The sequence below is a fragment of the Cervus canadensis genome, chromosome 16 (assembly GCF_019320065.1).
Source record: "Cervus canadensis isolate Bull #8, Minnesota chromosome 16, ASM1932006v1, whole genome shotgun sequence".
Lineage (NCBI taxonomy): Eukaryota > Metazoa > Chordata > Mammalia > Artiodactyla > Cervidae > Cervus > Cervus canadensis.
Genome location: NC_057401.1, coordinates 23,868,800 through 23,890,300, shown reverse-complemented (window position 1 = coordinate 23,890,300; position 21,501 = coordinate 23,868,800). Strand labels below are relative to the sequence as shown.

General features: G+C 36.6%; 1 protein-coding gene across 1 annotated transcript in view; it reads right to left on the bottom strand.

Moving 5' to 3' along the window:
• Positions 1 to 21,501, bottom strand: part of ARL15 (ADP ribosylation factor like GTPase 15) — a 446,071-nt gene that overhangs the window by 266,285 nt on the left and 158,285 nt on the right. The window contains exons 2-3 of the mRNA XM_043488410.1: positions 20,716 to 20,860; positions 3,813 to 3,872 (exon numbers count right to left, since the gene is read on the bottom strand). Of these exons, the coding sequence (XP_043344345.1) occupies positions 3,813 to 3,872; positions 20,716 to 20,860 (205 nt within the window). The remainder of the gene's footprint in view (positions 1 to 3,812; positions 3,873 to 20,715; positions 20,861 to 21,501) is intronic.

The following is a 21,501-nucleotide window of genomic DNA, read 5'->3' as shown; positions in this document are numbered from 1 at the left end:
AGGATCCTGATGCTGGGAGGGACTGGGAGCAGGAGGAGAAGGGGACAACAGAGGATGAGATGCTGGATGGCATCACCGACTCAATGGACATGAGTTTGAGTAAACTTCGGGAGCTGGTGATGGACAGGGAGGCCTGGCGTGCTGCGATTCATGGGGTCGCAAAGAGTCTGACACGATTGAGCGACTGAACTGAACTTGTGGGGTGTGAGGGAGTGAGGGTATAACTATAATAAAAGTAAATCTTCCAGAAATGTTAGGACCAGACAGTTTCTAAGTACTCGACCTACATTAACTAATTTGGTCCTCACAAGGATTACATGATATAGGGACTATTAGTACTACAACTTATAGATAAGGAAACAAAGATACAGGAAAGCAGACTTATCTGGAACCATAGAGAATGGCTGAGCTTAGAAACAAGTCACCAGGAGGAAGGAAAATCCTTTGAAAGATTAATCTTTCTGTCTATCCAGGATCCTGCTTGGTGTCTTGCACAACATCCAGAAAAATAAAAATAATAGAACAAGACAAGCAGAGTAATTAATTAAAGCTGAAGGAGAAAGGATATAGATTAGTTTAAAAAAGACTTTCCAAATTAAAGAATATGCAGGAAAAAAAATTTCACTGAGAGATACTACAGAATGACCTCCGTAGGGATCAGAACTGTTAAAAAAAAGAATTCCTTCCAGTATGGAAGGGATTAACCCAGAACTTTGTTTTAGGCCTATAAGAAATATTTGGCTTTAATTCAAGGAGAGAAGTTTAGTTCACGTTAAGAGTCTCCCCTTGTGTTGATTAGCCTATCTATGCAGGGACTATGCTTGTGTTGACACTATAACCACCAACATTTTCTAGAACTCGGCCTGAGCATATAATATGTATTCAGTAAACATTTGTTGACTGAATTAGAAAAAATAAAAGTATGAAAATGATAAGTTTATGGTAGATTCTATAAGTTTTAGAAACTACCTAGAATAAGTTAAGACTCTGCTTCAGAAGGCAGTCTTGAAGAAATCAGAAGAGGAAAGCATGACTACAGCACTAGAGTCACAATTAAAATGGAGGAAGAGTTGACTTGACTGCTAAATAAAGAGAGTAAGACAGAAAATGAATAATAAAAGCAGCTGTAATGATTAGGGATAACATCCTACAGTTTCGAGCAGAGTGGAGTGTTCATGTGTAATCAACACACGTGTTAATGAAAATAATACAACATGTGAAAACTTTAAATTGTTCATATAATAGTGGTAAGAATAGCAGCAGACAACACCTGGGAGCCTTCTCTTGTGCCAGGCACTGGGCAAAATACTTCATTTACAGAGTACCCTGGTTAAGCGCAAGGGTTCAGATCAACTCCCAGAAATCCTTCTCCAAGTAACTTTGAACAAACCACTTGACCTGTGTCTAGGTGTCCTGTGTCTCACTATCTGTCAGATAATAACAGCATCTACTCTCTAGGCATGAAGTTGCAAAGATTAAGTGAGAATGTGTGCGGAGAGAAAATAGAAGAAATTTTAGAATTCTAGAGTAATCGGTACAGCCTGATGAGTGGGACAGGTAAGACGAGGAGAACAGGTCATTTTCAAAATAGTGTAAACAGGACTCACCCATCATACCACCGGGTTGGATTGTCTCTTTGTTTCATCCTTTATATTTACTTCCCTCTTAATTTCATTACTTTCAAAATTAATTTCAAATATTGGTTTTCATGAATGTATCACTGAACCACAGGTCTCTGTAAATATCGTTTATTCCCAGTCCCTAGAATCATGCTTGACACATAAATAATTGTGCTAGAATGACTGCATGAACAGTAGGAAAACATCATTTGAGAAAATTGCTATGAATGAAATTTATAGGAATTTTTAGGTGCAAGATATAAGAAATATCCTCATAAAAGAAAAAATTGAAATAGCATAGAATTCTCTGTAATATAAATTAGGTAGTACACACACACATCAGTGTGTGTATAAACACAAGGTTTGCTATTTATAGTAAGATCTACCAAAAGTGACTTTCATTTAACTCCATTAGTCATTGTTATTTCACTCTAAACCATTTCTTACTAGATAATGAACACAAGCTCATGCTTCTTCCTATTTTGAAGAAGTAAGAAATATAAGAGAGGTTAGGAGCAGGTGATGGAAAGCCTTGGAACCATGTGAAAAGGGTTGAAGAAGGAATCAGAAGGGAGAAACGGGCTGGGCCAATCTCCTGAATTAACCCTAGGAGAAGCAGAACTTTCAGAGCATTCCAAACTTCAGCACAGTTCGGGCTCTTAGTATCTGCCTACCTTTACACCTATCTTCTTGAGTTTCTTCCTTGATTTCAGAATCTTCGCCTGGATTGACAACCTGCAAAATTAAACCCTGCTTGGGAACAGATGGATTCCCACCTTATACACCCCCCTTTCCTCTAATTTGATCTTTTGAATTGTACTGAGTTTCACTGGCACAGTTAAGATTATAATAAATTCTGGACTTTTGAAAAATTGTTAAGATGCATTATACATTTTTTATATCATTGAAGTAAACATCAATAATAAACATCTTAATTCATCAAGAGTTTCTTACATTTGGAGGGTATTTAATAAAAATTTTGCATCTATCCTAGTAATAATAATATTAAGTATCAATAATATTTAAAAATAATAGAATTCTCAAACCATTCAGTTTGATTCCATGGATGTTTATACTATGTTCTCTGAAGTCACAAAGTAATATTAAAATATTTAACACAAGTCTTAAAATTTTTGCACAGAAAATTTTTCTATTATAAGAACATTCATGTTTTATCATTTTTTCAGTCAAAATGACAAAACCAATGTCAAAGAAAAACCAGAATTTACCAACCACAGTTTATTTTAAATATTAATACTATAAAAGTCAAAGTGGCTATAAAACAGTCTGACAGAAGTAAACCTGGAAAGATCAGCCAATACATTACATAAAAATAAGAAGGCATAAAAATACTATTAAGATGGCATAAGGTCTGGGTTTTAATTTCATCAATCTAATAATAGGTCACAGAATGAGCTTAAAAAAAAAAAAACACACAGAGTAAAGTCAATATCACAAAGTGGTTAAAGAGATGGAAGAGAACTCTCTTCTAAGTCATTAAACTCACCCATACTATACTGAACTCCAGAGGACTTATCATTTTCCTATGCCATTAGAGAACTTAGCAGGTTCACTGAATTGACTGATTCCTTTGTTAACCTACTTACATGGGTTAAGACCCTGACCAACATAAAACACAATAAAAAAAAATCCCAGACAGAGAGTGCAATGAAAGAGTAAGTGGTGTATAGTTTGGGGTAAAGCCTATCCAATAAATGTGCTTGACCAACAAAGAACCTATTGGCAAAGATTTATTATCAGAACAAACACATTCTAAAAAGATCTAATGCAATAAAACCTGCAATATGAATACAAACTACTCTAAAATACAGTTTTTTGCATAATGTATAGCTTTTTTCTATGATTATACTAAAACTCTCTTCATTTTTTCCATTCAAAAATAAATTTCATAAGAGAAGTAAAACCAACGAGTATAGAGTATGAAATGGCACTAGTAGTGTAGTACTACATAAATAAACATACATTATCGTTATGTCAATTAGAACTCTTCAACTACCTTTAAAATACATATAAAGAAAAAAAATATTTCTAGGAAATGCATTATCAAGAGAAAAGGTAAAAATAAGTCACCTCCTAGAATAATACATCATCATCATGTTTTAATTATATGCAACACATTAATATGAACTTAGTAGAAGTCAGAGTCAGACACAGAAAAGATATATGATATACCTCCGAGTTCTTTTACATTCAAGATGGCATTCTGGAATGGCACTGCTTTTATACTAAAACCTACAATTAGAAAACAAAAAACAAAGAATTAGCAACTTAACTTTAAAAAATGTATAAGGTTCTCAAATTCTCTCTTTTTGGCAGATGAAGAACTATTTTTCATAGCTCATATTTACACCAGAAACACATAAGATGAATTATAACCTAGTATTATCTTCTATCATTTTACAAAATATAGTTGTATGCTACAGCAAAATACAAACCTTTTCTTCCAAATACTGCCTCATTCCTTCATACATAATGGCTGTTTGTAAATTTTACCAGTTGTGAGAAAGACACTTGAAAGTAAAGAGAAACTCCAAAGAAAATATTAAACTTACCATGATCTTTACATCTAATTCTTAAAGTTAGTTTTCCCTCATATATAACTTAGCAACCCTAAAGCATCTAAATTATAACCATCTTATATTGGAATTACATAGTATTTATATTAGTATTTTCTTTCAAGGACACGGTTAAAGTCATACATAAATTTTTCTTAGATGTACAATCATAATTACCCATTTATGCATTTTATAATGCATTTAATAAATGATTTTTATTATCAAAGTATATTCTGCATATAGTGCTATGATTAATTCTGTATTTAGGACTTAATTATCATAATCTAAGACAATCAATTCAGGTGTAATGTGAATGTACATTTACCTACACACACACACACACACAAATACATATACTGAATATTTCTGAAATGATCCACAAGAAACTGGAACATATAATGGGGGAGAACTAGGTATCTACAAATCTTAAATTGGAGAGATTCTTTAGTTTCATTTAAATGTTTTGTATATACAGGTACTTCTTTTTCAATTAAAAGCTCTGCTACTTTTTTAAAAATTTAGGTATTTTTAACTGGAGGATAATTGCTTTACAATGTTGTGTTGGTTTCTGCCATATATCAACATGAATCAACACAGGTATACACATGTCTCCCCCAACTCTTGGACCTCCCTGCCACCTCCCACCCCATCCCCACTACTCAAGGTTGTCACAGAGCACCAGGTTTGAGCTCCCTGCATCATACAGCAAATTCCCACTGGCTGTCTGTTTTACACATGGTAATGTATATGTTTCAATGCTACTCTCTCAATTCATCTCACCCTCTTTTTCCCCCACCATGTCTACTATTCTGTTTTTTATGTCTGCATCTCTGTTACTGTCTTGCAAATAGGTTCATCAGTACCATGTTTCTAGATTCCACATACATGCATTAATATATGATATTTGTCTTTCTTTTTCTGACTTCACTCTGTATACTAGGTTTTAGGTTCATCCACCTCATTAGAACTGACTTAAATGCATTCCTTTTCATGGCAGAGTAATATTCCATTGTATATATGTACCATAGCTTCTTTATCCATTCATCTGCCAATGGACATCTAAGCTACTTCCATGTCCTAGCTATTGTAAATAGTGCTGCAATGGACGCTGGGGTACAAGTATCTTTTTCAATTATGGTTTCCTCAGGCTATATGCCCATTAGTGGGACTGTTGGGTCATATGGTAGTTTTATTCTAGCTTTTAAAGGAATTTCCATACTGTTCTCCATAGAGGCTGTATCACTTTTCCACCAACAATGCAAGAAGATTCCCTTTTCTCCACACCCTCTTCAGCATTCACTGTTTGTATATTTTTTGCTGACTGGAGTGAGGTGATACCTCATTGTAATTTTGATTTGTATTTCTCTAATAATTAATGATGTTGAGCATCTTTTCATGTGTTTATTGGCCATCTGTATGTCTTTGGGAAAAAATGTCTGTTTAGGTCTTCTGCTCGTTTTCTGATAGGGCTGTTTGTTTTTCAGGTATTGAGCTGTATGAACTGCTTATATATTCCAGAGATTAATCCTTTGTCGGTTGTTTCATTTGCAATTATTTTCTCCCATTCTGAGGGCTGGCTTTCAATCTTGTTTGTTGTTTCCTTTGCAAAAGCTTTTCTTTACAAAAGCTTTTAAGTTTAATTAGGTCTCATTTGTTTATTTTTATTTCCAGTACTCTAGGAGGTGGATCAAAGAGGATCTTGCTGTGATATATGTCAAAGAGTGTACTATCTGTTTTCACCTAAGAGCTTTATCGTTTCTGGCCTTCCATTTAAGTCTTTAATCCATTTTGAGTTTATTTCTGTGTATGGTATTAGGAAGTGTTCTAGTTTCATTCTTTTACATGTAGCTGTCCAGTTTTCCCAGCAATGTTTATTGAAGAGGCTGTCTTTTCTCCATTGTATATTCTTGACTCCTTGTCAAAGATGAGTTGCCCTTAGGTGCATTGGTTTATCTCTGGGTAAAACTGCTCTAAAGCTTATTGAGTAATTCCTGAGCACCCAATTGATTTAAGGTATTAAGCATTATTTAATATGTAGAATTACAAGATAAATAAGACACAGTCATCCTTTCAAGAAATTATCAACAAGGTGGAAGGGAAAACATACAAATACTTTCACTGAAGAAAGTGCTAGAAAAGTTAAAAAGTGCCAAGAAAGGTAAAAAGATGTAAATTACTACATGTGTAAAACCAATTCTTTTATATGGTTTTGTTTTACTTTATACATAAACAAGTTAAAATGTGCCTTATTATATACTCCACTCTATTATTACTCCTCTGCTGTGTACTGCCCTAGAGCTTTAAGATTCTATACATTACCTTTTACCTAGGAGTCAGAAGCTCTATGAATGTGGTCAACTTACTGGCCTTGGTTTTCATTGTTTGTAAACCGGGATGATAGTATCTACATCACAAAATTGTGATAATGCATGTATTATCTTTATCACAGAGCCTGGTACAAATAAGCACACAACATAAAACTGCCAACTTTATATTTCAATTGATGCCACGTTGATGATTTATTCATTAGGTACACATACCTTTTGCCTACCTGAATATATTACAGACTCCTAAGATAGAAATTCTGGTGCTCATTTATTAATCTAAGTACTTAGCTGGAGCCATGAGTGTTATTACTGAATGAAAAGTATCTTTGCTGGAGTTTACACTCAACTGGAGTGTAAACAGTTGAAATTTGTTGTGTTGTCATTGTTGTCCAGTGGCTAAGTCAAATCTGACTCTTGGCGATCCCATGAACTGCAGCACACCAGGCTTCCTTGTCCTTCACTATCTTCCAGAGTATGCTCAAACTTATGTCTATCGAGTTGGTGATGTCATCCAACCATCTCATCCTCTGTTGCCCCCTTCTCCACTTGCCCTCAATCGCTCCCAGCATCGTGGTCTTTTTTAATGAGTCGGCTCTTCACATCAATGGACAAAGTATTAGCGCTTCAGCTTCAGTATCAGTCCTTCCAGTGAATATTCATTGTTCATTTCCTTTAGGATTGACTGGTTGGATCTCCTTGCAGTCCAAGAGACTCTCAAGAGTCTTCTCCAGCACCACAGTTCAAAAGCATCAATTCTGTTCAGTCTTCTTTATGGTCCAACTCTCACATCCATACACAACTAATGGAAAAACCATAGCTTTACAGAACAAATGTTTGTTGGGTTCCCTAAGAATCTTTCAAAACATACTCTTTCAGAGTGGCTTTAATGCAGACAGACACAGTGGGCACAGCATTGTGGTTAATGGTAGATGCAATCACTGAATCTCAGCAAACTAGCAAGCGGAGTAGGAGGCAGTGCCCTGTGGCTGACACACCGGCATGTACCTTGACCTGGAGGAAAGCCTCTCCAGGTGTCTGGCCTCTGGGAAGCTAATGAAACTCAGTGCCAATCACAATACTCATGCTGGCACTGAAATCTGCCCACGGGAAACTTAGACGCTTGAATGTATCTGTCTACCTCACAGGGGTATTAAATGGATTAAAAGGCAATGATTATGAAATCCTGAAAACAAAACCCTATATAAGTGCTAAACAGTCTATCAGTGGTTATGTTCAGGACAAACCCAAGTATGAATTTTCCAGGGAAATGGGACAAACCCCAACTTTGAAAAATAGTTATGGAGCATATTAGCAAAGTTTAATCTGCTTTGATTCTTAAAAGCTGACAATATGCAGGCAACCAGAAGGAAGCAGTATTTTTCCGGAAACTGCCACACCCATATGCAAAATACACCTTTAGAAATTTACTGATCTAACAGGCATATTATATGATGATTCCCATCTTAAATCCTTGCACAGACTACAAAACTGTCCTCCAGCATTCACTTTAAGCAAAGTAAACCAGCAATGTTATTTATAGGCATATAAATGTTCCTTCACAATACTCATAAATGTTTTCTCTTCACATAGAACATGTGTGGCTAGATTTATACTGCAAAGGTATATGTAGTCTTCCACTTTGCTGTCTTCATATTATTTTTACAATATAGCTGTGGTAATTAATGTTCAGAGGATGAAGCCTAGATAACTAGTCCAGAGAATGTACTCTTCATAGAAGAGAAGCAATATTTTTCTATGTTATTCATCCTGTTTGCAAGGACTAAGAAGAATTAAAATGTAAGGACACATTTTTGGTTCAACAAAAGGGCAGTCTAGAAGAACCACCAGATCAACTGTATTTTATTCCTTTACATTGAATTAGATGAGGTCAAGAAGGGAAATTCATATTTAGTAGGGATACAAAGGTCAATTCATCAAAACACCTCTATTGAAGGATCACTCTGAAGAATAAAAATCTGTGGATTGCATAGGCTCCACAGTAAGAACATCTGGGTTCAAATTCTGGGTCTACCATTATTAATTGTCTGAGCGAGTTATTAAATCCCTCTGTGCCTCAGATTCCTCATTTGTAGAGGAAAATAGTGCTATAAAGTATTTTTTTTAAAGAAGTAAAACTAAAAATTGCGATTACTAATGGTCATTAAATGACTACTGAAAGCTTTTTCCCAATCAAAATCATGTGTGGCCTCAAGTTCAGGTATATTATGAAAGCAGTGGTGAAAGTAAGAGTTGCTGAAGACACAATCAAAAACAAACATTTATTGAGGACTTCCATAGACTAAATATTTATGGTTCTCCTTTGCATTTCTTTCCCTCTCAATCAACCAGTCACCAAACCTTTCAGTTTCATCTGCCTAATAGTTCTCAAATATGCCTACTTCTCTCCATCCTCACAGCACAACTTTGATCAAACCATCTAGTGAGCCTCCTAATGAAACTCTGTTATCAGCCTCCTCCATCATCCTCATACACCAGCAGGTGTTTTCCTGAAATGAACCTCTGTTCACATCATTCACCTAGTTAAAAGGGTCTGATAGCTTCTCACTTCTAAGGAGATAGTTCAAAATATCTAACAAAGCTCTATCAGATCTGATTCTTCTTTCCTTCTCTAGGCTTATTTTGTACCATCTCCCCCTCATTTATATTTGGTTTCTAAAACAAGCTATATTCCTTCCACCTCGGGGCCTTTGCACCTACTGCTGCATAAGTGTGTGTTCTTTGCCCCTCTGGCAAACTAGTCATCCTTCAGGTGTTTGAACTTCACTTCACCAGGCAAGCTTTCTCTCTGTGTTCCTAAAATAGGTTGATTTTTTTTTTAATCTGTGTGCTTCCACATGACTTTCACACTCCTAATTACATAGTTTATTTATTTATGTCTGTTCCCGCGGTAGACTGAAAGGATTCCTAACGGAGACACAATGTATGGTGTATCTTGTATGCCAGTGCTTGGTCATAATAGGATCTCAGTATTTGTTTAAAGATCTGTGCAAAGGGTTTATATTTGTCAGCCCTCCATATCCAAGGGTTCTGCATCCACATATTCAACTAACTGCAGATCAAAAATATTTAGGAAAAAAATTTCCAGAAAATTTCAAGAAACAAAATTTCAATTTGCTGTGCACAGACCACCATTTACATTGTATTAGGTATTATCAATAATCTAGAGATAATTTGAAGCATACAGGAGGATGTACGTAGGTTACATACAAATGCTGTATTTTTATATAAAGGACTTTAGCATATTCAAATGTTGGTATCCATTGTAGGGGAGGATTGTCATGGAACCAGTCCCCCTCAGATACCAAGAGACAACTGTATTTCCTAATTTAGCTGTTATGACAATCCTTAAATTAATGAGTAACTACTGTTCCAGGAAGAAAATGAAGCCTGGAAGGGTTACGGACCTGGACAAAAGGGCAAAGTGCTGCATTTAAAACCTGAACTCAGGTCTCATCAGTCCACCAGAACTCCACTCTATAGCACCTCCTCCACATACCAACAAGCTGATGTATTTTATACTATTTTGTCCAGTTTTGAACCTAAAGACTGGTGGAGCTGACTGGAAAAATACACATATACCTAATGAGCCCACTAATTTGTTTTCCCTCCTGTTTTATAAATAATCCAACACAAGGAATCTCTTTTGATTCTTGTGTTCTCAGGTCTGTACTACATTGTCTTATTAACGGAATGAAATTAATTGTATGAGTTTAGAAAGTACTTTTTATTAGATGTTATTAATAAAACTATGACCCTAGGAGGCAAGGGAAAATGTTGACCTGACTCAGTCATGACAGGGTGCTTGCTCTGTTGCTTCTTCAAAAAACAAAAGCATTCCTCTGGTGCTCTTTTCACAAGGAGGCAGTGAGTGGATGGGACAAGACAGGGTCTTAGAAGTCATAGTTGACAGCTCTTAAGACTCACCAGCCACTTTTTCCCATTGATTTTGAATCCCCTCCTCTAACATTTAGATTCTACTATTTGTATTAAACAAGGAAGAGGGAATAACAGTAACAACTGAGTCAATCATCAATGGCCTCCAGTATTTGGCTGAAGGGCTCATGGGTAGGTCTCCTGACTCCATTCAAACAATTTGATGGCTGAAGCCTAAGTTACATAGTCATTTTTTCCTGGCCTATTTAAGCTACATTAGTAAGACTGAAACCTCCCCTAAGATTTAACCCCACAAATTTTAATAAATATATGACTTAGTAACTCTTTGGGGAAATAATTGCTTGCATAGACTCAGTTTTTGTCTTTGAGTCCTTAAATCCAAAAAAGCCTGTGATACAAGGGAGATGGATTCGAAAATTTTTATGCAGGGAAAGCATTACCGGAATCAAAATTAGATTTGGGAGGGAGATGAGTCTATTTTTATTCATTGTGTGGAACACAGAAGTATTTAACTTGGACCCACAGACCAACCTCTACTCTCCCCCCACCTCCCATAACACATTCGCAAGTCTGCACATTTGTACACAGATACTGTGTGTTCTTCTCAGATCCCTGGGTCACTAAAGAACTGCTAAAGGAAAGACATTCTACAGATCTGGTAGCCTTGACTTGAACCAAGGGCATGATTAATGGCCATGGTAGTTTTGTGATGTTTGGACAATGGTCTAGTGAAATTTTAAATATGATTTCAACATCATAAAAGGAAATTTAATCTATCAGCATTTATAAAACACAATCCTTTAGCAGATACAAAATCTGACTTTCTAATTTATTTCCTAACATGTATGCACAAAATACTAAAGTTATTAAATCTTGAAATTTTCATAAACTTTCTATATTTATTTCAAATTATAATTATTTTCTATTTTAGATGAATGACATAACACTTCACAAATTTTCAAGTGCAGCAATATACATCCCTAGAAGAGATTTTTCAACCTTTCTCAATTCCAAGTGTTCAATTTTCTCTAGATTGTTCTCTGTTACAACAATATATTATCCTAAACCTATAGATTCCACTCTGGTTTAAAAAAAAGAGTGAATACTGTGTAATCTACAGGTTAACAACCCCTTTTATCAACAAGTTCTTTGTGCTGTTATATAGTCAAGGAATTCACTCTGGACAAAGTTCACTTTTGTTTCTAGACCAATGTGCAAGCTATTCAATTTTTTCCCCTATATCAGCAGGACCTGCTTTTTGCAGGATTTCTTGGTCCTTTGAGTTTTGACAATTTAAGTATCTTTTAAAAATTATGTCAAAGTAAAGGGCTGCCGAAGTTAACAATCCAACACAGTTTGGATTCCCTTGACTTATGAAGAAAAGGCAGGCATTCTTGCCTTGCTGAATTAAATAGACATATCCTTCTTGTGATGTGTTTTCATTTTAAGAAACTAATTCTCAATTTATCTTTTCAACTGTTCCAAACTCTCCCAACAAATATTTCATTCTTAATTGGCTTGATAGACTCAAAACACTATAAAATAGAGAAAATTTAATAGAATAAAATTTCACACATAATTTGACCATACCAACAAAGCCTATTGTTATTTTTTACATTTTTTTCCCATTTTCAATTCAAAAGCAGTTGTGCAAGGTTTAATTTTTCAAAATGTAAATTTAATTTTCTTCTACAGAAAACTGTATATATTTCTCAATATATGGTAATTTCAATTGATGTACCACAATTTAATTAACAGACTCCTTTGATACAGAACATTTAAATTACTTTAAAGTTTCAGTTATACAAAATGTTGCAATCATTTGTTCATATAGTTTCTTTGAAATTACATGCTTACAGTAAATTCTCAGTTGACACTATTACTAGGCCAAAGGATGTCAATATTTTGGTAACCTTTAATTCATATGAATAACTGCTTTCCAAAAAAAGTTGGGGGCAACACCAGTCACAATGTCACCAGTAATTCATGTGCATATGAAGGTAACCACAATCTTAACAGCATTGGGACAAAATTTAACGAAAAGTTTGGTAAATTTAGCTATAAAATTAACATTTTATTCATTTTCTAGTAAAACTGACTTCTGATAAAGCTGTACCTTTCTGTTTCCCACTAATTCTTTTTATGATATCTCTTTATGAACTTAGCTTAATTTATCAATTAGATTCTCAGTACTATTTGAGAATGTGACTGAATTCTCTAAATGCAACAGTCATAAACTCTTGCCTATAACATTTTATACAAATATTTCTCAATAGCACTGCTTCCACTTTTATTTTTCCTCTTAATTATAGCTTTCCAGTCTTTCAAAATTTTCATATAGTTAGGTCTCTTGCTCCTTCACTGTGTACATTATTCTCCATAGGCCTCCTGTGACTGTTTTCCCATCTCCACATTGAATGTTCACAAGCACGTGTGGCTTTCTGACCTCCGCCACTGGGTTCTGTCATTTATTATAGGACCTTTCTTCTACCTCCTTTGTTCTTCTTCAGTTACATACATATACAACAAAAGGAATTGGAAGTTGGGTTTGAGCATAGCAGCAACGTCTATCTGGAACTGTGGTGGGGACTGGGTTGTATGGGTCCACTGATAAATCATTCTGCTTAGTTCTCCTCTGCCTCCACCCCTCCTTCCTCTGTCACCACTAGTTTCTCCAACATCTTGCCCACCTTCATTAGCTACAATAAACACACAGACTCAACCAACAAGCATCTACCCCTTCTCTTCTATATCCTCACTTCACACCTCATGCCCAACTCTGCTCTTCTTAATCATTACAAGGCTCTCCCACTGAATCCAGGGACCCTCACCTTTGTTAAGAAAAGTCTTCTCTGGGCTCCAACATTTTCTTACATGCTTTTCTGTCCTCTTTATACCAGCAAACAGAGCTCTCTCTTCCCTTATCAGTGTTGCCCAGGACAAGCTTTGTTTCCTTACGCTTTTGTCACTTTATCATTTGTTGTTGTTCAGTTGCTAAGTCATGTCCAGCTCTTTGCAACCCTATGAACTGCAGCACACCAGGCTTCCCTGTCCTTCACTATCTTCTGGAGTTTGCTAAAACTCATATCCATTGAGCTGGTGAGGCCATCCTGCCATCTCATCCTGTCTCCCCCTTGTCCTCCTGCCTTCAATCTTTCCCAACATCAGAGTCTTTTCCAATGAGTCAGTTCTTCGTATCAGGTGGCCAATGTATTGGAGCTTCAGCTTCAGCATCAGTCCTTCCAATGAATATTCAGGGTTGAATTTCTTTAGGACAGACTGGTTTGATCTCCTTGCTGTCCAAGGGACTAAGAGTCTTCTCCAGCATCACAGTTCAAAAGCATCAATTCTTTGGTGCTCAGCCTTCTTTATGGTTCAACTCTCACATCTGTACATGACTACTGGAAAAACCACAGCTTTGACTATATGGATCTTTGTCAGCAAAGTGATGTCTCTTTTTTAAAATGCTGTCTAGGTTTGTCATAGATTTTCTTCCAAGGAGCAAGCGTCCTTTATATTTTGAGGCTGCAGTAACCGTCCACAGTGATTTTGGATTTCCCCCCCAAAAAATCTGCCACTATTTCCACTTTTCCCCCATCTATTTGCCATGAAATGAGGGGACCAGATGCCATGAATTTAGTTTTTTGAATGTTGAGTTTTAAGTCAGTTTTTTCACCTTCCTCTTTGACCCTCATCAAGTGGCTCTGTAGTTCATCTTCACTTTCTGCCATTAGAGTGGTATCATCTCTCACCTCTTAATAATGTCCCACTTTAAGTTGTGACATTTGTTTATATGTGGACCTTTGGATTTCCATATACTAACTTTCAGGGAATTTGTTTATCTATCTGAATGAATTCAATATTTGGCTAACATTTGTCCACCATTCTGTCTGCTTCTAATCTTAAAGACAACATTCTCCAAAACTAATGATCAAAGTTATCCTTCAAATTTTCACATCTCCAAAATTATCAACTCTAAATTCATATTAGCCATCTCTTAATTTGTTGACATAAAATTTCAGATTTCACCAAATTTTCTACATAGAAAACATAGCAAACATACAAAGTTCTACTTATCCCTTGCCAATCTGGAAGCCCTTTCTTTCTTTTTTCTTGCCTGATGCACTGCCTAGAATCTCCACTACAATGCTGAACAGAAGTGGTGATAACAGACATCCACATCTTATTCTTTATCTGACTGGGAATAAGTTTTGTACTTCATCATTAAGTATGACAATAGCTATAGATTTTTATAAATGGCCTTTAAGAGTTGAGAAAATTCCTTCCTGTTCCAACTTTGGTAAGAGTTGTTTTTTTTTTTTTATCAGAAATCATTTTTTGTTTGTACCTCTTGAGATGATCAATATCAGCTTACTGATAATGTAAGTTACATTTATTTATTTTTGAATGTGAAACCAGTCCTGTATTCCCAGGATAAATATTACTTGGTCATGATATATTAAAGGATAATACCTATTAATATACTACTGTTAGATTTTATTTGCTAGATTTTTGTTTATATTTTTGGCATCTGTGTTCATGAGGAATACGGTATGTTACTTTTCTTGTAATATTGTTGTCTGGTTTTAACATCAAACTTGCTGGTCTTATACGAGAAATTTGAAAGTTTTCCCTCTTCTTCAATTTTCTGAAAGACATTATGTAGCACTGGCATTAGTTCCTCTTTCAAATGTTCGAGAAAATTTACCAATGAAACCAACTAGTTTTTTAAAAAACTATAATTTCAATTTCATTACTAACTACAGATCTGGGTGTTCGATTTATTCTTGAATGAATTTTGATGATTTACCTTTCAAGGAATTTGTCCATTTAAATTGTCAAATTTACTGGCATAAAGTTGTTCATAATACTTTTTTAAAAAAAAAAGATATATACATGTATTTTTCCTTTTGGACTGTGCTAGGTCTTCATTGCTGCATGTGGGTGTTCTCCAGTTGCAGAGAGTGGGGGTTACTCTTTGTTGCAGTGCACAGGTTTTAGGCACAGAGGCTTTCAGTAGTTCTAGAGCGCTGGCTCAGTAGTTAGTTGTTTTGTGGCATGTGGGATCTTCTTGGACCAGGGGTCAACCCGTGTCTCCTGCATTGGCAGGCGGATTCATTACCACTGAGTTGCCAGGGAAGTCTCCTGTTCATAATATTCTATTATCCTTTTAATATCTATAGAATCTACCTCGATGTAACCTCTCTCATTTCTGATGTTATAATCAGTGCCATCTCTTTTTTCCTCATCAGCTTGGCTAGAGTTTTTATAAATTTTATTGATCTTCTCAAAGAACCAGCTTTTGATCTAATGAGTTTTCTCTATTGTTTTTCTATTCCACTGATTTTCACTTTGATCCTTATTATTTCCTTTCTGTTGCTTACTTTGGGTTTAGTCAGTTCTCATTCCTTAAGGTGGAGGCTGAGGTCACTGATTGAAGGGCCTTCTTTCCTGATTCAGGGGTTTAGAGCTATGAAATGCCCCCACTGTCCTGACTTAGAGACATCCCATAAATTTTGATGTGTTGTATTTCCATTCTGTGTAAAATACTTTACAATTTCTCTTTTGATTTCTTATTTGATCCACTGGTTATACAGAAGTAGTTCAGTTTCTTAATATTTGGGGACTTTTCCAGAGATGATCTTCTTTTTGGTTTCTAATTCATTTCCACTGAGGTCTGACAATGTATTTTAATCCTTTTTAGTTTACTGAAACTTGTTTCATGTCCTCAAATATGGTCTTATTTGAGAAGACGATTCCCTGTCGCTCTTGGGTAGCTGCTGCTGCTGCTGCTGCTGCTAAGTCGCTTCAGTCGTGTCCGACTCTGCGACCCCATAGACAGCAGCCCACCAGGCTTCGCCATCCCTGGGATTCTCCAGGCAAGAACACTGGAGTGGGTTGCCATTTCCTTCTCCAATGCATGAAAGTGAAAAGTGAAAGTGAAGTCGCTTAGTCATGTCCGACTCTTCACGACACCATGGACTATAGCCTACCAGGCTCCTCCGTCCATGGGATTTTCCAGGCAAGAGTACTGGAGTGGGTTGCCATTGCCTTCTCCAGCTCTTGGGTAGAGGGTTCTATAAATGTTAATCAGGTCAAGATTGTTGTTGTTTAAGTCTACTAGCTGTTGGCTGATTTTCTTCACATGTGTTCTATCAATAATTTAAAGTATTGAAATCTTTGTAATTGTGGGTTTTGTCAGTTTTTGCTGTGTATTTTGAAGCCATTATTACATACGTAAATGTTTTAGCATCATTATGTCCTCTGATTCAGACCCCTTCATCCTTATGAAATGAACTTCTTTATCCCCAGAATTATTCTTTCCTCTAAAGTCTACCTTGTCTGATATAATATAGCCACATCAACTTTCTTTTGATTCCCAGTAGCATGATATATCTCTTTCCATCTTCTTACATTTAACCTATCTGGGTATTGTTTTTAATCTAATCATATCATTTTCAATCTCTTCACTGAGGAATCTAAACCTTTTACATTTAATTTGATGACTGATGGTCAGATTTGAATGTATCACCTTGCTATCTGTTTTCTACCTGTCCCATATATTCTTGTTTCCCTTTTTCCTGTCTTTTTTAAAACAATTTTTTGTAATTCTGTCTTATCTAATTTATTGCCTTACTAGCTCTCACATTTTGCTTGTCACTTTAGTGGTTGCTTTAGGCTTCATAACATACCTTTAATTTATTATAGTCTACCTTCAAGTGTTATTAAACTCCTTTATATATAAGAACCTAACAGTGGTATACTTCCCTTTTCCCCCATGACTTTTACGCTACTGTTCTCATGCATTTTACATTTATATGTTATAAACCCTCCAATATATTGCTACTGTTTTTATTTATACAATTATCTTATAAAGAGATTTGAATAAGAACTAAGTCTTATACAATTATCCATTAATTACAATTTCTGTTACTTTGTTTTGTATAGATCCAGGTTTCCATCTTGAATTATTTTTCTTCTGCTTGAGGAGCTTCCTTCAGCATTTTCTTATAATGATGGTCTTATAATGTAGGTCTGCTAGCAATAAATACTTTCACTACTTTTACATCTGAAAAAGTCTTTATTTTTACTTTCTTTTTGAGAGACATTTCTGTTGGATACAGGTTGATAGTTTTTCCCCCTTTCATAGTTTAAAAATGCATTCCACTGCCTTTTCCCTTGCATTGTTTCCAGTGAGAAATCTGATGTCACCCTTATCTTTGTCTCTGTGTAATTTTTTTCTCTGTTGTTAAGATTTCCTTTTTGTATTACTCAGCATTCTCCAAAGAAACAGAACCAACAGGATGTGTATGTATACACAGAAAAATGTTCATAGGAATTGACTCATAATATCATGGAGGCTGTCAAGTCCAAAATCTTCAAGGTGGATCAGCAGACTAGAGACCAAGGAAAGAGTTGATGCTGTAGTTTAAGTCCCAAGGCCAGCACAGATTTCCTTCTTGCTCTGGAGAAGTCAGTCTTTTGATCTATTCAGGCCTTCAACTGATTAGACAAACCAAACTGCATCATATAAAGAACTTTACTCAAAGTCTGCTGATTTATATATTAATCTCATTTATATATATATATATATACATATATATATAAACAAACTCACAGAAATATCCAGAACAATGTTTGACTATATATCTGAGAACTGTGGCCCAGCCAAGTTGACACATAAAATTAACCATCACAAACTATCACTGGCTTTAGTAATTTCACTAGGACATGACTTGGTGTACTATCTCTTGTGCATGTTGTTTGATGAATGTCTTGGATTTGTTATTTATCTTCAAGACTGGTAACATTTCATCCATCATTTCTTAAATTATTTTTTTTATCCCTTTCTCTACACACTCACCTTGATACATTAAAATATTAGGTGTTACTCATATATCAGGTGAATTAAAGTTGTTCTATAGGCCACTCCCCTGGGAAAGGAGTAGGACAAGGCTGTACTGTCACCCTGCTTATTTAACTTATATGCAGAGTACATCAAGCAAAATGCCAGGCTGGATGAATCACAAGCTGGAATCAAGACTGCCCAAGAGAAATATCAGCAACTTCAGATATGCAGATGATACCACTTTAATAGCAGAAAGGGTGAAAGAGGAGAGTGAAAAAACTGGCTTAAAACATTAAAAAAATGAAGATCATGGCATCCAATCCCATCACTTCATGGTAAACAGAAGGGGAAAAATTGGAAACAGTGACAGATTTTATTTTCTTGGGCTCCAAAATCACTGCAAATGATGACTGCAGCCATGAAATTAAAAGACGCCTGCTCCTTGGAAGGAAAGCTATGACAAACCTAGTCAATGTATTAAAAGGCAACAGACATCACTTTGCTGACAAAAGTCCCTATAGTCAAAGTTATGGTTTTTCCAGTAGTCATGTATGGATGTGAGAATTGGCCCATGAAGAAGGCTGAGTGCTGAAGAATTGATACATTCAAATTGTGGTGCTGGAGAAGACTCATGAGGCGTCCCTTGGACTGCAATGTGATCAAACAAGTCAATCCTAAAGGAAATCAACCTTGAATATTCACTGGAAGGACTGATGATAAACCTGAAGCTCCAACATTTTGGCCACCTGATGCGAACAGCTAACTCATTGACCCTGATGCTGGAAAAGATGAGGGCAGAAGGAGAAGCAGGCAGCAGAAGATGAGATATATCCTATCTAATGTCTCCCTTTCTCCCTCCCACCACTGCCTTACTTAATGGCTAAGGGTCCCACAATTCAGCCTTAGCATCATGGTAACAGTTATCCTTCTGAAATGGATTTTTGACCACACAGTTTCTCCTTGTTTAAAATACTCTGATGTCCCTCCACTATTTACAGATAAAACTCAAATTCCTGAGCACAGCATAAATGGTTTGCCAAGATTTGGCCACTGCCTATCTCTTATGACTCCTGACATTCTATTAACCATGCATCACAGCCACATGGAAATGTGGTTCCCAGGAAATAGCAACCTGTTTCAGGCCTCTCTGCCTTTACACAGACCTCCCCTCTGCCCCCCAAATCCTCTTTATTCTTCTACCTCACTCTCTTATTCTTACCTCTTGGACAAGCTTGCTTGTCCTCAAGATCCAATGGAAAGAACTCCATCATGCATCATCCTTTCCTCCCACCAGCCCAAGCAAAACTGATCACTCCTCCTTTATATATTTCTAGACACAAGCTTAATGTCTATGTGGCCAGTAGACTAACTCTCTGGAATGTTAACTAGAGTTTTCCCCAGTTTCTAACCCTGGATCTAGCACATCATGCTTGCTTGTGCTTGTATCAGTTGCTAAGTCATGTCTGACTCTTCTGTGACCATATGAACTGTAGCCTGCCAGGCCCCTCTTTCCATGGGATTTCCCAGGGAAGAAAACTGGAGTGGGTTGCCATTTCCTTCTTCAAAGTAGGTGCTCAAAGTAAGCTGTCTGAATGAAAACTCTTTTTAAGTTTTGCAGACAATGTCTCAGCCCACTCCTCCCACAGTACCTCTGTTTTTCATTTCCTTCAACTATTCTTCCATAATTTCCTTTAATTAACACCTGTCTTTCATTTTCAGGTGAAAAAGAGGAAGTATTGGGGGAGTGACAAAAGCTCTTGGTAGCACTTTGAGCTGGATAATTCTTTCTGGTGGGGGCTCATCATGTGTACTATAGGATATTTAACAATATCCTTGGCTTCTACACAAAAGAAGTCAGTCGCACCTTCCCCCAGTTCTAAGAACCAAAATGTCTCCAGACATTACCAAATGTCCCCTCAGGAGCAAAATGTGCCCTGACAGAACCAGCGCCTAGACTGACTTTTCTAGGCTACCTCAGTGAACATGGTAAGCCTGAATGATGGTCCCTGTTCCCACCATCCTCCAGGGAAGAAGACTGAGATTATCACTTGTACCGTGTAGGGAGTGTGTGACCAACACAAGTAGGTTAGGGTGACACCTCAAGGGAGAAAGACACTCAATGGGTCTGAGATGAACCCATTTGTCACAGTACTAGGATTCTAGGCTGCAGAGTTATTTTCTATCAACATTCTCCTGGCTTGATTTATTCAGTGGCACTGAAATGACCAACTAGAGGGATGGAAGGTACAATTTAATGCTATTAAAGCCTCCTTTAAACATAGTTTGAAAAATAAGAATATCTGAAAATAAATAATAAACTCATTGAACCATCTCAGTGAAATGAGGGGATCCCACCAAAGCATAGGAAGCAAAAGAGAGCATCTCAGGGGTGAGGAAGAAAAGGACGAGGACCCTGGTACAGTACCCACCTGTTGTTGACACAACACTGTCAGGGCTTTCACTGCAGAGCTTGGACAGCAGGCTGGTCTTGCCAGAGCCCGTGAGGCCTATGCAGACCAGGTCATACTCCGGGCGTGCAGGCGGTGGACCCTTGCAGCAGAGTGCTCTAAAACACTGCCAAGAGAGGGGAAATATGGCTCTTTAACAAGATTATAGAGGCAAAGCATAGTCACATTTTAAATGATCACATATTGAGAAGTAACCAAATAACCTATTCATTCTAAGGAGGAAAGGGGCATTGATGGTGAGAGACCCAAGGAGAGACTGAGCAATCAAAATTAATATCCCAGAAATGAGACTCACAAGGACTTGAAAACCCCTCCTGCTGTGATCGGGCACTGCAAGGGGCATCACGTCATCGCACAACTTTCCTGTCAAAAACGCACCACCAGCATCTGAGCACCAGGAGGTCAGATACCACCACTGTGAGGAGCATTCCACAGGACAATTAGCCTGCTCTCTAACATCTCAAAGAAAGGCTGAGGAACTGTTTCAGGTTAAAGAAGACTAAAGAGATGTAATAATCACAATGTCTCCTGGACTGGATCCTGGATTGGGTGGAGGAAAAACACCATAAACCAACCTTGTTGGGCAACAGATAACGGCTGAACAGAGACTGAATATTAGAACCTGCAATGATAGTATTGCATAAGGTTAAATTTCCTGAATTTTATCATTGGACTATGGTTACCAAATGAATATCACTGTCCTGAGAAAACAAATACTAAAGTGTTTAGTGACGAAGGGTCTTGATA